The sequence below is a fragment of the Schistosoma mansoni genome, chromosome 1, assembly GCF_000237925.1.
Source record: "Schistosoma mansoni strain Puerto Rico chromosome 1, complete genome".
Lineage (NCBI taxonomy): Eukaryota > Metazoa > Platyhelminthes > Trematoda > Strigeidida > Schistosomatidae > Schistosoma > Schistosoma mansoni.
Window position 1 is genome coordinate 32,563,530 of NC_031495.1, and position 15,217 is coordinate 32,578,746.

Consider the following 15,217-nt stretch of genomic DNA (forward strand, 5'->3'; position numbering starts at 1 on the left):
TGATGCTCCTTTCCACTTTCTTATTTTCCCCCGCGTATCTTGCTTGTGCTTTAACTTTCTTTGCTCTTGTTGTGCCGTTTCTAACTGCTCTCTTCTTGGTCTGCCTTTTTTAAATCTTCACAAAGTATAAATATATATCCATCATTTATGGTGGTGCTTCTTGCTGTTCATTATGTTTCTCTGATTGTCCAGTGTTTTTTTTCAACTTCAGCTTCATCACTAGATGGTGATATGAAGGTATATCAGCTTTTCTGTTGGTTCTCATGTCTTCCAAAGATCTGTACGTTTTACTGATGCAAATGTGACTGATGTAGTTCTCTTTTCAAAATGTTTAATATGAATTTTAATGCAGCAAGAAATGGGTGACTGGAAAAATAAAAAAAATTCACAAAAATTTAGAGAAAAAAGATATTAGTTTCGTTTGGCTCTACTCTCTGCCTGGAAAAGTAGTTTTGTGGTTGCAGACGTATTTTCGTTTTGAAGTTATTGATAAATCTCAAAGAAATCTACGATAATCAATATATGTGCTCGACTGAATTTTTATTATTATTTAATAAAGCTAGCGGATAAAAACAAGTATATGTGTATTTATAATCGATCTAAATGTTTAATAGTTGTAACTAAACTAACCAATTCAAATATATCTTGGCAATTCCTGAAAAGAATGATCAGAGCTTAACATTTTGTGACGTTTTATATCTATTGAGTATGTTTCAAAAGTGTTTAACGTACACGATTAGTTCATCAACTAAGTAATAACCTACAGAACAGCGAAAGCTTGGAGGAATCAGTAAGGCTCAGAAGATAACGTGTAAGAAACACACTTAGACTCGCTAAATAAAAATTTTCTTTGCAAATGAAGAGTAATTATGAGACTATGCAAATAGAATTTATAAGAACAATGATAGGTTTGCAAAAATGATCACTGCATAGTAACACCAAGTTGTACCTTCTTAACCCGTTGAGATAATATATATATATATATATATATATATATATAATTTACCTAACTGTCCTTCTACCATCTTACATCTGTTAGTGATAAACAAAAAACTCATTTCAAATAAACAAAGCAAATGAGATTGATAAATTTCACAATAGTATAGTATTCAAGCGAAATAATACGAAATTTCTGCCATTTAGAAAAGTTCAATGGAAAATTTATAGAGTATTACTTAACATCTAAACAAATGAAAGTTGTTTGACAAAAGTTACGTGCTAAAGGGTAGCAGTTTTATAGAATTCAATATTTTTCATGAAATACTAGAACATAGTTGAAACTAAACTAGTGCAAATTTAAGTGACAATGTCAGGTATTGAAACAATTCCAAAAATTTAAAAAACGTATGGAATAGTAATGATGATAAGAGGATGACCAGAAAACAAAATGATGTTTACAACCTATCCTATAAGTTAAACAACGAATCAAGAAGTATAGGAATTTCTCATGCCGTAAAGATACAAATAATATTGGCTATTCAATCTTCGAAATCTTCATATGAATTTTCTTTTAAGCTTGTCAAACCATCGTCATGATGTCTGTGTACAAAAAAAAAGAATAGTTGATCTAAGTTATTCTTCCTGAGAGTATGCAAAACTTGAAAGTAGTTTTCATTACAAAAGGTTGGAGTAAGGAACTATCTTCTAGCGATTGACAGCGACTAACGTAAATAAAGTATTCTTCTACGTTTTCTACCAAATGAATTATAGAGATCTTTAAAATTCACTATACGGTACATTATTAGGGATTTAAATTCATCTAAAAATTTCTTGGAAATCACACTAGTCGGTAAATAATACTTCATCCCTAAATACCTAATAGTCGAAAATACTACATTATTATTCATTTACAAAAATTATCCATAAAACTCCAACTACACATTGTACGTATACACTGAAGAGCTCACTATTAGGCTTATATATATATATATATATATATATATATATATATATATATATATATATATATATATATACGACTAGCTGGAATGAATGGCTGAAAAGTGTCAATGCATTGACCTGAACAACAGCTGATAATTGAAAAGGAAAAGTTTGTTTATATAGTAACGCTCCATGAGCCTGGAACACACAACGGAGTTGGAAAAACAATCACATGGCAACAAAGGTTATTGCGGAAAAATGAATTTAGAAAATATTATCGAAGTTATTCGTCAAAGGAATGACTAACATATAATAACAAAAAACTGGAAAACCTGAGCGCCTTTTAGGGGAAGTGAATCCATAATTTCACTTAATTTTGCAAAAAAAATTTACACATTAAGAAAAATATGTAAGAAAATAATAATTTTCCAAAAAGAACTAACTGATTATACTGGATGAATCGTTCGTGGTATGCCCGAGTATAAAAGCTCGCATATTGTTTGCTATTAACCGAATATCGAGAAAAAAATTAACAAATGAATTCCACAAGTAAACGGTTATCATTGTTTGATGATGGCAAGTAAAAAAATAGTACAAAAACATATTAGAAAAAAAAATATGGTTGTAAGTCGGAAAAAAACATTTTCCGAGAGAGTTTATTCTCCTTAATTCCATTTCAGTAAGAATTTTGTTCCTCACAACAATTCATCATATTGAGAAAACAATAGAGTGATAATGAATATAACGATACTCATACAGTTAGGATTCAATACAAAGTAAGTAAAAACTATCACTTGCGAAAACTTACTTACATCTGTCACCCCTCATGGAGGAGCATAGGTCGCTCACCAGCATTCTCCATACAATTCTGTACTGAGCAATTCTTCCCAGTTGCTTGCTTGTTTGCTTCTATGTATTCAGTTTTTGCCTTGACTTTCTCTGTTCGTGTTCGGCTGTTGTTGATCGCTGTCTTCTTATTCTTTCTTTCTTGAATCTTGTCTAGGGTTTTGATAGAGATCCATTCCTTATGATGATGCTTCTTGCGGCCCAACACCTCCTGACACGTTGAAGTTAATGCTTCTTTGATCCCTTTCCAGATATCTTCTATGGTAGTTTCTTCTTTTTTCAGTAGATCATGTGAGGCTTGGGACCTGTTTTTGTGAGCTATCTTGAATTCGTTGAGTTTGACAGTATCTCGAAGGAAGGCTGTACTGATCCTTCATAATGCTGTTTGTCTAGATGTCCAGTGCTTTTATAGCTTCAGTTCCGTCTTGGCCATAACCAGGTGGTGATCCGAAGCTATGTTAGCTTTTCTCCTGGTTCTTCCGTCTTCCATTGACCTGAATTTTTCACTGTCACAAATACGGTCGATCTGGTTCTGTGTCATGTGGTACGGTGAAACCCATGTAACTTTTTGTATGCGTTTGTGTGGGAATATTTTGCCACCTAGGTCCATTTTGTTGAATGCACATAAATTTGTAAATCCGTCACCATTCTCGTTCCTTTCCCTCAGTCAGTCCATAACGTCCCATGATATCTTCATATCCGGTGTTGACCATTTCGACTTTGTCATTCAGGTCTATCATCAGAATTGTCAGGTCCTTTCTTTGGCACTTCACCAAGATCGATTGCAGCCTCTCGTAGAACTGATGTCTATCGTCGTCATCGCTGGGGGAGGAATAACGCTGGATAACATTCATTGTAATTCCCTTCTTCTTTGTTTTGAATAATGCTTTGATGATTCTGAATCCATGAGATTCCCATCCTATAAGTGCATTTCGTGCTTCTTTGGACAGCATCAGAGCAACTCCTTGAGTGTGCGGAGCATTTTTCCTCCTTGTGACTGGAGTACAGCAGCATTTTCCCCGTATCTAGTCTTTGCTGTACAGCTTGGGTCCAATATGTTTTCTAGAATCCGAGAACCGCCAAGTTGTATCTCCTCATTTCCATTGCTATTTGACTAGTCCTCTCGGTCCCCCACATTGTCCGAACGTTCCATCTACCTATAAAAACTATTGCTCTTGTTGATGAAAGGGGCATCGGCCTCGTGACTTCCGAAGAATCTCGGCTTTCATCATGAGGTGTCATAATTCTTCCTTCAACTTGGAAAGCAGAGTCTAAATGTTTTAAATTGTTTATTCTGGTCAACGTTTTTTAGCAAAGTTGTTTTCTACGGGATGGGGTTGCCGACCGCATGCCCAACCCTCCTCCTTTACCCGGGCTTGGGACCGGCAGTAGCCCTAGTAGTGCTACAGGCGGAGTTACTTGCGAAAACAGTCAATATAAAATTGTGAAATATAATTTAAAACATGTAATATAATCAAATAACGTATATGAACGAAAATCGATAGGTGTTGGATTGGCAGATAAACAAAGTGAAAAATATGACGAATTTGAAAGATTGCAGGTAATGATCAAGATGGAACAACAGTTTGGATAAACAATTGTCACACAAAGTCTATTATTTCTAAGATTCATGGAGAAGTCATCAACAAATCATAAGAAATGAAAGTGTACTGCACTCGAAAAATTTCCTTTAATTTATGAATAGCTCTAAATTATAAATCTTTTGCAATAGATCGACCAGTATGGATAAGGTGTTTTGCTATCCAATGCTATTGGTTTACCACTATAAATAATGGTTTATCTAAATCTTATTTGAACACATCGAATAGCTAATTAGTCTCGGTTTATAGGAATAGGTGAACTGGTACGCACAAAAGTAGTCAGTGGTTTAATCCAACTGCTTACATGAGTTTCAAGCCCCTAGTTGTTTTTATTTTCTTAATAGAATTACTAAAAAGGAGATATTACAGAGCTGCAAAGTTATTTAGTCGTTGGAATAAAATAGATGTGGGCGAATTATAATTCTTAGAAAGAAAGTTGATTCAACAATTATGTACACGTTTCAGATATTCATTACAACTTCAGTTACTTAAGTTTACAATTAGCCGTAGTTTCAAAAGATATGTAGTGTCTGTGTTATAACTTGTGGTCTTGTGCCCAATTAATATATAACGTAATGATACTGCCAATTAGAGAACAGTGATTTATCAGCCAGACTAATGAAGCATAAACCCGTACGAGCAGTCCAGGGTCTTTATCGGTTCTTCTTACCGCCTAGTCCTGACTGTTGAGTCCAGAACACAAATCTCAGCCTCCGTGATACGAATCATGTATTTCTAACATACAGGTCAGTCAGTCAGTCACAACGTAGAACTTCGTACGTACGTAGATCAGTTCGAGTTGCCATACCACATTAGCACAGAGATGAAGTTGTCGATTCAAATCTCATAGTGCTAGAGGTAGTAAACGTATAAGCAGTAATCCGAAAGATTAGGGTTTGAAGACGTTATTCAAGGAGTATAATCCGATGAAATAAATTTGGAAAGAGAAAAAAAAGAAAGGAACATGAAGAATTCAGAAGATTAGAACTTGGGAGAACACGAAGAGTGGATACACCTGCGCCACCGCAAACGATTTTGAGCCATATCATTTAAGGTCTCTAACCATCGATTGTTATCATCTCGCGAATCCCAATCAGATAGCCTACACCTACCAGCATGACTCAGTCCAATTGTCAGTGACTTCATGGATTTATGCCAAGTTTTCGTCTGGCCGCCCCTAGCTTTCTTCCAACCTACTCCTACACTATAAAACATTGCACGTCGGGGCAGTCGGTGGTTGGGTATACGTAACACGTGTCCCAGCCATCTCAACTGATGAAGTTCCACTACTTCATCAATCGATTTGCCATCCTTACCTAGTACATGTTTCCTAACAACTGCATTACTTACCCGGTGGTCCCAGGATATACGAGCAATGCTTCGAAGACACCTATGATCAAATACTATCAGCCTATGAATATCCTCTACTCTTATCGGCCATGTTTCACTGTTATAAAATAGGACGGAACGAACTGCTGCATAGTAAACCCATCCTTTGGTTGCTAGACGGATATCTCGCCTGCGCCATAAACGACGCAGGTTGGTGAAAGCTAGTCGAGCCTTCTGTATCCGTGCTGAGATTTCGTCACACACCAGACCACAATGGCTGATGAGACTCCCAAGATAAGTGAAGCGGTCAACACACTCAACTACTTCACTCCCTATCATTGGTTAAGGTGCTGATGCAACCCAATCCTGAAGTAACATTTTGCACTTCGAGGGTTAGAATCGCGTCCCGAACATGCCTGCATTAGTTGCTTATAGTGGTCAGAAAACTCTGCATTTTGTCAGCATCTTCACCAAATAGAACTATGTCATCGGCGTATTCTAAGTCAACAAGTGAGTCTCCCGGTAAAAGTTCAACTCCTGGAAATTTAGATGATGAAAGTGTTATCTCTAAATGCATGTCAACGACAAAGTTAAACAAGAATGGAGAGAGTGGACAGTCCTGACGAACACCACTTGAGGTAATCAATTCTGATGACAGTTCGCCATAGGCACTAACTCGATCAGTTGTGTTCGAGTAGAGAGCCTTCATGATGTTAATGTACTTCTTTGGTACTCCTCTCAGTGAAAAACACTGCCATAGAACATCATGATCAAATAAACTGGGTTTATATACAAACCGAACAAACCACAGCACGCCATAAAATAGAAAATAACATTTGTACAAGATCTAGCAAGAAAGTGGCTCTGAATGTGGGGGACTGTAATTAATAGACTGGACATAACTCAAGAATGGTAAATCGTATATTAATAGTCTATAGATCAACATAAAGCTTATAAGAGGAACATGCATATGCAGATTAGTTACTTCACAATTATACAATAAACATACATGTATCATATTAGTCCTTAAATAGATCCTCATGCTGTGTCTCCGAAACACACATACAGGATCCCAGTGTGGTCATTCACTCGATCTCACCTAGCCTAAATGGAGAGCCGACGAAATACACCCTTCGTGTATCTGGAGACCCGATGTCTAGTTCTCGTGGACCTGCAGGTGTAGGCATAGCACTTAGTACGAGAGCAGAACAAGCACTATTATAGTGGATCCCCGTTAACAGTCGTCTATATGCTGTTCGACTAAATGGCTCCGTGAAAACTCGGAAGGATAGGGACACACGTCGTTGTCTTTTCATCGTTTCTGCTTACGTTCCCACTGACTGTAGCCCGGATGAAGTGAAAGATGACTTTTACAGAAAGTTCTCTGAACTTCTTCATAAAGCTAAAGGCTTAGACATAATACTCGTTGCAGGTGACTTTGATACCCAAGTAGGTAGCTTAAACCAAACAGAAAGACATTTAGGTGGGTATTTTAGTATCCCAACTCAGTGGACAGATAATGGTGATCGTCTGTTTCAACTGTGCTCAGACAATCGTTTATTTTTGGCAAATACTAATTTTAAGCATAAGGAAAGACGTCGGTCTAACATGGCGACCACCTGCAGCAAACCAACAATGGTCTCAAATAGACCATATTGCCATCAGTCATCGTTGGAGAGGCTCGGTAGAAAACTGTCGCTCGCTCTGGAGTACATGTTTAGACTTTGATCATGCTCTAATGCGAGCACGCATTTGTTTGCGCCTCACTGGACGCAGAAAAACCATACTAAGAAGACCCATTAGAATTGAACTCAGTGACGATGAAGTCAAAAGTAAGTTCCAGGAATATATATATATATATATATATATATATATATATATATGCAATTTAAAAACGATCATTACGATTAAAGAGGCAATAGCTTACTTTTTAATAAATGTATATATAGAAATAAAGTAGGTGAACACTGCTATTAGTGTTGTTGAAATGAAAATCGATCGTGATATATTAGGGTTTCTTTTAGTGTTGCATTTATTTCCCCCAAAACGCATAGCACGTCTATAAATTAAACATTAAAGAAGGATGGATAGAGAATAAATCATAGGATGTCACTTAAATATTTGTTACTGTGTGATGTCTAGATGTATCTGATAATCAAATATACATAACTCTGAGTCCAATAGAAAATTACGAATACACCGAACTTTATCATTACTTGCTGCTTGAACTTAAAATGCTACGGTACACGCTTACGGAGAATGCTAACATTAGTTGTTGCTGACAGCTTACTTATGAAGTCACTGGGATCAACTTAGAACTTAGAGAAGATTCAGTTTACAATAATGGGAACTATCATAATAGCTGAACTTGTAAACTGTAAGTAATGGAATAGAGTTCAATTACATCTGAATTATACTAGATCTTTATTCTGAATGATAATTACAAAGGTGTCATCAAAATCATCCACGCAAACAACAAGAATAATATTTTTAACAGTTGAATTCACGGGTCGATCTAAGCTATATCACCATTGAAAACCTAGAGGCACTGAAGGACCGTTTCGTTCTAGTATAGAACTCCTCAGGAGTGCGCATCCACGATCCCACAAGCGGGACTCGGACCCAGGACCTTCGGTTTGCCGCACAAACACCTGACCTCTAGATTGCTGAGCCGGCATTCGACGGCGGTAATCTCTAACTCCAATCTATCCATGATTTTTCGCAACTCTTCATCCATTGTTTGGGGTGGATAACTCTCTCACACCCGACATAGATTGAATCCCGGCTAAGTGATCTAGAGGTTAAGCGTTTGTGAAGGACCCTGAAGGTGCTTGGTTCGAGTCCCGCGTGTGGGACCGTGGATGCACACTGTTGAGAAGTCCCATACTAGGACGAAACGGCCATCCAGTGTTTCTAGGATTTCAATGGTGGTATATATAAGATCAACTCGTGAATTCAACTGTTGAAAACACTACGACCTCCCCATACTGACAATAATATTCTTTTATGTACTCAACCCTTTGATATGTTCAAAGTTGTTAGCTATTAATAAATGTAAGTGGTTCGGAAAAAAGACCATAACTTTGATAACACAAGATGAAAGTGTATGAATATCAATCGATGATGTCTACAATTTCTGCATCCGACAGTTCCATTTATCAGATATTTAAACCTGAATACGAGATTAAAATAGCTAACTAGTTACAAAACTAGGTCATATGCCTAACATTGATGGAAAAGTACAGACTGGATCACGAAATAACATCTTACATAAAAGGGAATTGATACATACGGAAACGACTCAAGATAATATTGACCCATAAAATGGTATTGTGGTGTGGACTACTTATATCCACATGAGTAGTATATAACGATGGTCGGGCACTGAATGTATTTCAGTAGAAGATCGATAAGAAGAGAACGGGAACGGACGCAATTGGTATGAAAATGCATGAACAATAATAATCGGAGACTATGGACTGATATTTGCAGAACGAATGGTCAAGATTGAGACAATTGATTGATAGTTTGCAAAATAACTATTTACTATATAGTTCTCACATTTTACTCTGTAATTTTGTGCCTAAATACATTCGATTGTCCCCACTCGTTTTCTTGTTCATTATAGTATTACTGAGTTGGTCATTTAAAACTAAAACTACTTCCTTCTAAAAAGAACATTATTCATAATTATTAAAATGTCTTCCTTTTTAAAGGGAATAAAAGGTTTTCAACCACGTGGTTTTTGCGTGAGGACTAAAGATAATAACTGATCTCTCAAACGTAAGTAGACAAAAAAGGTCAAACTAGTGACTAAGTGGCTGAAATTCTAGCAGCTGAAAATTGACTCACTGAACAAAACGTAGGCTATTAGTATAGACTTACAAGTGGAAATTAAAATCACGCTCCCAATTTGAAACGTCGTACTCATTTGGCGAGTTAGTGAATGATGGTTTAGCTCTTGATGCTAAAGAGAAATCGTAAATTCGTCTACTTTTCTCTTGAGAAAGAACAGAGTACGCTTCGTTGATCCTTTTAAACATCTCAATATCACCGTCATTTTTATCAGGATGATACTGTATAAATAACAGATTATAAAAGTAATTAACAGCTTACTTTTTTCGATAGTTCGATAAAAGCTGAACGAATTTCACTATACGAAGCGGATTTTCCAATTCCTAATGTATCATAATGTGTTTGAGATGAAACCAAACGACGAAAATTATACAAGGATTGAAAACTATTTGTTCGGTAAAGTCCTGTGATCATAGATAGCCGGAAGATTTAACAATCATAGTACGCACAAATTGAATACTAGCTTAACTGAAATGTAGAAAAAATACTTATCACAAACCAAGACCTGAAGAAAATCATAATTTACATGGAGGGACTACAATAGAGAAAGTAACCTGTATCTGTCTATCAAAAGTGATATATGTAAAACTAAGCTGTCGTGGTCGATGATATTTATTACTGATAGATCTGAAGCCTTTAAGAATTAGTGACTCCACAAAAATCTAGTTGAGTTGTTACTCAATACTGAAGTTAGATATGTGATCCACTAATGATTTGAACAACTGATGAGCTTATGTATGATCCAACTGACCATGACAATTAGACAGTATTATAAGTGACTAGTTTGTTCAGTGAGTAAAACATGTTTGATTTCAAGAAAGAGCATCACTCCTGCTAGATTCCAAGTATAAACTTAATGAATCCTAGTTTTTTGTCAATAGCTATCAGTTATCTGACTGAAAAAAAGATGGAATATGGTTAGCGAGCCCTCAGTTAAGTCGTCAAACAATTTGATGCTCTAATGTTCCCTAATTTCCGGCATGAATAATTACGAATAAAAAAATGTTTTTCAAATTGATGTTTATAAGATTATCATATGAGAATTTTTTTAGTCTGATACTGACTCTGAGGAAATTGTGTATGAGTCTTTTATGTTAAATAATAGCTGTTGTGACTAAATATTCTTCGATTTCTCCACTTAAGTCACCTATATATCATCTACCACACCCTGAACCACTTTTCTTCAAATTAGTTACAGACACCAATTAGTATAAGGACAAATTATCACTACAACGCGTATGAATGCAAGTGACATCACTGATCCGCCCATTTAAATTTTAACTACTGGGTCATAGATTCAAACTCTGTTCCACTGACTACGAGTTGTGTTGACTAGCATATTTAGTTTTAAGAAATAAATATTCAACGCTAAGTAGATGATAAACTAGTAGCAAAAATCGTCATCAGTTAACAGCATTTGGGGTTTTAAGCTGAAAGACAAAATTCTGCGGAATAATAACGAAAGTTAACTGAGAATCTCATTACAAAATTAACCATAAAGATCGATAAAACTAAGTTTATTTTACTCCTTCCATATAATTTATCGATTGCTAAATTTAGTTTTATTGTAACAACTTTCATGCAGTTTCTCAGTCTGTTTATAATACTAATATTTTACTATTGTATCGATAACACTGACAATACTAAGTGAAACAATATACAGACCTGTAGCAACTGTACATTATGCAAATTTGTACCGACGTGACATCATTACTTATTCATCCTGTAAGGCAATCGTTCATTTATTTGGGGAGCCGATTAATTTCTATTTCAGCTGTTGGTGTGCTCCGCCAGTAATCAGTTTAAAAAAAGGTTATCTTGCACGAACAATGAAGGACAGTAATTTAGTAAACAAAATAACGCTTTCACAGCGTAAAATTCCCAAACAGAAGTCTACTTTTGAACGGAGAAGCATCCCACAAAGTACAATTCTTAATATAAGGTTTTGTAGCATGTTCACATTTCTTTTACTTCTAGTGGAAAATATGGGAACTCAAAGCTAAAAAGTTTTGAGTCGGTTAAATTAAACTAAACGAAAAATCGGAAAGCTGGGGTAATAGTAATAGGATTGAACACTAGATTTGAGCATACAAGGTTCAAAAATATCGATATTAATAAATGCAGTGTTGATACTGGTAATTATATGTATCTATGCATGACGTTTTAAAATAGCGCATTAAACAAGCACCGTCAAAAGGTAAACTTAATATGAAGGTCTATGTAAACAAATGTGGCACAAGCCTGCCATATGATGGAAACAGACCAGTGCTAACTTATGAGTGACTTTATTCAAATATTGGTGATGGAGTCAGAGTTTATATTTAACTGATAATCAAAATGACTACCTCAGATGTAGTTAAACAAGACTGCCCATGTTCTTTTCTTTTTATTCGATTTCACTGTACCAATAAGATTGTGTTGACGACTTGAAGCTGTACTTGCCAAAATCGGTTGCAGTTTTTCTTATGCATTTACCCTGCTATATTTCCTAAAACTCAACCCCAAATGCCCTGGTACGGCCGAGAGTGGGGAGAGTCTACTCTCCTCAAAATGCTCTCACATGGCCAGCGAATATATAGCCTCTGCCAGGGAAGTCCTACTCACTGCCTTCTCGTGGCGGGGGTGTTGTTTACGAAAGTGAGAGGACGAAAAGCGAATGTCCGGCGCTTTAACCGGGTTGGTGGACACGGAGGGTCCACCTAGGGGAGTTGGAAAACCCTGATTCAAAAACAATGGTGCACATGGGCTCCAGTATCCTGATGGAACGAATGGCGGACGAACCTGTCATTGGTCGACGGCTACCATGGGACTGCATCTCCTCACGATGCTCCACTGCCTTGTGGATCAGACCTTTTGGTCAAAGGCTCGGGGTGTGGCCCCCTAAGAAAACCACCTGCTTCGGTTTGGGCACCCGGGCAGTATCACAGCCCACACACACAAATAGTGTGGCGCATATGTACCTGGTGCCCTTTTGTACCAATATATATGTGTTTAAATAAATAAATAAAATAAGCAGAGTATTAACTCTTAACTTGCATTCTTTGATTGGATTGGCTTTTCGGACAGCACGTTTCAGATTTTGAAAGACATCGAAATTTCATTTACTTAGCTTCCGGCTTCTTATTTCATGGAGTTTCTGAGCACAGTTTGTTAATTAATTGTAGAGTGGTGAAAACTGTCTAAAGAACATCTCATGCGGCTTATCAATGCCTATAATTTCCTAGTTCAACAATAGTGTACTCTTAGAGACGCCACAAGTTTTAGGTACTTAAATGTCAATTCAGAAAATATTCGAATATTCATTCATGCTGCTCATATTATTTTTATCACTGCTAAGACATCTGTCATACTACTAGAAAGTGAACTTATTTATTATTATAGGTCGCGTGATCCACTTCATTATCAGTGATCGATAAACTAATTTTATTTGTTTTTCATTATATATCCACGAAACTGCCATTGTAGTTAAAAGAAAACTCAGAACGTTTGTCTAAAAGCAGCATTGTTCGTGAATATGAATAGTCTACGCATTCTGTTAACGTTGAGTGAAGACTATTCTATGGTTATTATAACCAGTTAGAATTTGGGGCTAAAATTTGGATTAACTGACATGTCGAAAAGTTTTTCTTACTACTTTTTGAGGAATGACTGTACCTCATCTGCTTATTAGTAAGATATACATATCAAGCGGATAATTCGACGCTAGTTTCGAGGAGAGGTAGATATTTAAATTTCGGGGAGTAGTGTTAACATCAAGAAATTCCCCTACAGTGAAAAAAGTTCTCACTACTTATATCGAACTGGCGAACAAGGTGAAATTTCTCAGACACCAAACAACAAATAAAATGGAAATCAAGTCGAACAAAGTAGTAATAAAGAGGATGACGGAGTGAATAAAAGAGGGAAAATGTTGATTTTGCTTCCCTGACGTCGGTTACTTAAAATAAATTTTGGTTTTCCGCCCTTATGTCGTGCTTTTTAAGAAAAATACGCTGACAAGTACCTGTAACGCGCACGTTTTGAATATGCCGCCCTCCAAACGTACTATCTAATAAATCTTACAAAAATAACTTACTGTTTCATAAGAAAAGAGTAAAATCACCACATGCATATGTCGTAATTTGTGGACATGGAGTTCCTGAAACGTATGTATTCAAGCTTTATTGTTTGCTTAACATATTGTTATGACAATTTTTGTGGCAATCACAAATAACTTACAACATGCAAATAAGTGGCGTACTCTGTTTTTCTAATACCATTAATTACTTTGTTTGTCCTATAAGATGCTCATAGACGTAGGGCAACAATGAACCTGCCAAGCGTCCTCGGTCGTCACAGATCGACACATAGCAGAAGGTGAAATAAAATGCTAAAGACTTTCATGGAGAAATATAACTTGTTTTCTTTGAGTCAACTTGCTTATGAAGGCACGAGTAACGGTTAACACTGAAATTAAGTGTAATCAGAATATATCATCTGTGACTACACATGTTGAAGAAACTTCCCAATGATGTTCGTTTACATGGAGCCTTGAATCCCTTTCCACTTTCTCATTCCAGTCTTATATGAAGCAGATTAAGAAATCAGTGCAAAGCGAGTACACTGTTGCCAAGCGAACAGCTCAGCGTTATGTACAGATATCGTTTCGTGGAATGGTTCACAATAGCACTTTGGCCACACATTACAAAAAATCGTTAAGTCAGACCCAGAGAAACAATCAATTGGTTCAGGAATACCAAAACAACTTCATTTAAACCGGATAATGCCAAACTAGTAAACATACCACAAGTATTCAGAAATTGGCAGGCTATCGATATGTCGAGGACGTTTGGTCTAAGCTGGCTAATAGTTATAGAAGAAGTGGCGCACAGCGTACTGTGATAATTAAGAGTATTTGAAATATTGTAAGAACTAGGAATCCTCGAAATAACACAATTTCACAAAGAATTACTAGATGAGTGCGAACGAATGTACTGTATCTGGAATCCGAAATCAGAGAGTCATCAAGCACAAAGGAATCGTTAGTTCATACAAATATCATGAAGATACGACTAGTATTCTGGTTTTACAACCTGCTACCAGTAGCATCTTCTATGTTCGAAGCTTTTTCCCGACCAATGGAGAACAGAAGTCAGACGAGAAGAGGTAGGAAAGATATATTTGATACGTTATCAATATATCGAGAAGCGTTTGTTCTTAGCTGGCTAGTGAACGTAGGAGCTGTGTCCCACACCGAGTCGAAACGTGATCTGGTACGGATGCATGACCGAAAGCCTTCAGTTAAACAAGTCCACTTAAACAACGTGGTCAGCATCCAATGTCGAACACTTAGAAAGCTATTGATTTTGGGGAATTATTTACAGCTTTAATCATATCCGCCACAGCTTGAATGAGATTCCAATTTTCAGCTACAAGTCATACATCTTCTCTTTAGGTTCATCGTGTCTGTCCGACCGTGTATTGGATGTAGACTCTGTACGATCTAGAATATATTCATTAGTATTATAGTTAACAACTGAAATTGGAACAGACTCTCCTGGTTCCTGAAATTGTATACAATCATAATGTCGGTTGTGTAGTGAAACCAGTGGTATCTAGAATTTGAACGATATATATTCCAACACTTTCCTCCCACACGAAATATTGTTGGATCTTCATATCACCAAGTTATGAATAATGTGGCTTCAACCAAAACATGTTTCTCA

The 15,217-nt window shown here is 36.5% G+C and overlaps 1 protein-coding gene across 2 annotated transcripts; it reads right to left on the bottom strand.

Moving 5' to 3' along the window:
- Positions 1–1,095: 1,095 nt before the first annotated feature.
- Smp_005070.1 (putative chaperone protein DNAj) lies at positions 1,096–9,981 on the bottom strand (the record flags this gene model as incomplete). 2 transcript variants are annotated; one of them, XM_018794095.1, is made up of 5 exons in its annotated part: positions 1,096–1,539; positions 2,325–2,384; positions 7,585–7,716; positions 9,543–9,733; positions 9,774–9,981. In XM_018794095.1, 5 exons carry the CDS (start codon positions 9,924–9,926, stop codon positions 1,479–1,481), a joined length of 597 nt encoding a protein of 198 aa, XP_018648541.1. In that variant the 3' UTR covers positions 1,096–1,478. The 2 variants fall into 2 exon arrangements, with proteins under 2 accessions (XP_018648541.1, XP_018648542.1); XM_018794094.1 differs by lacking the exon at positions 2,325–2,384 and having other exon boundaries at positions 1,105–1,539; positions 9,774–9,926.
- Positions 9,982–15,217: the final 5,236 nt, after the last annotated feature.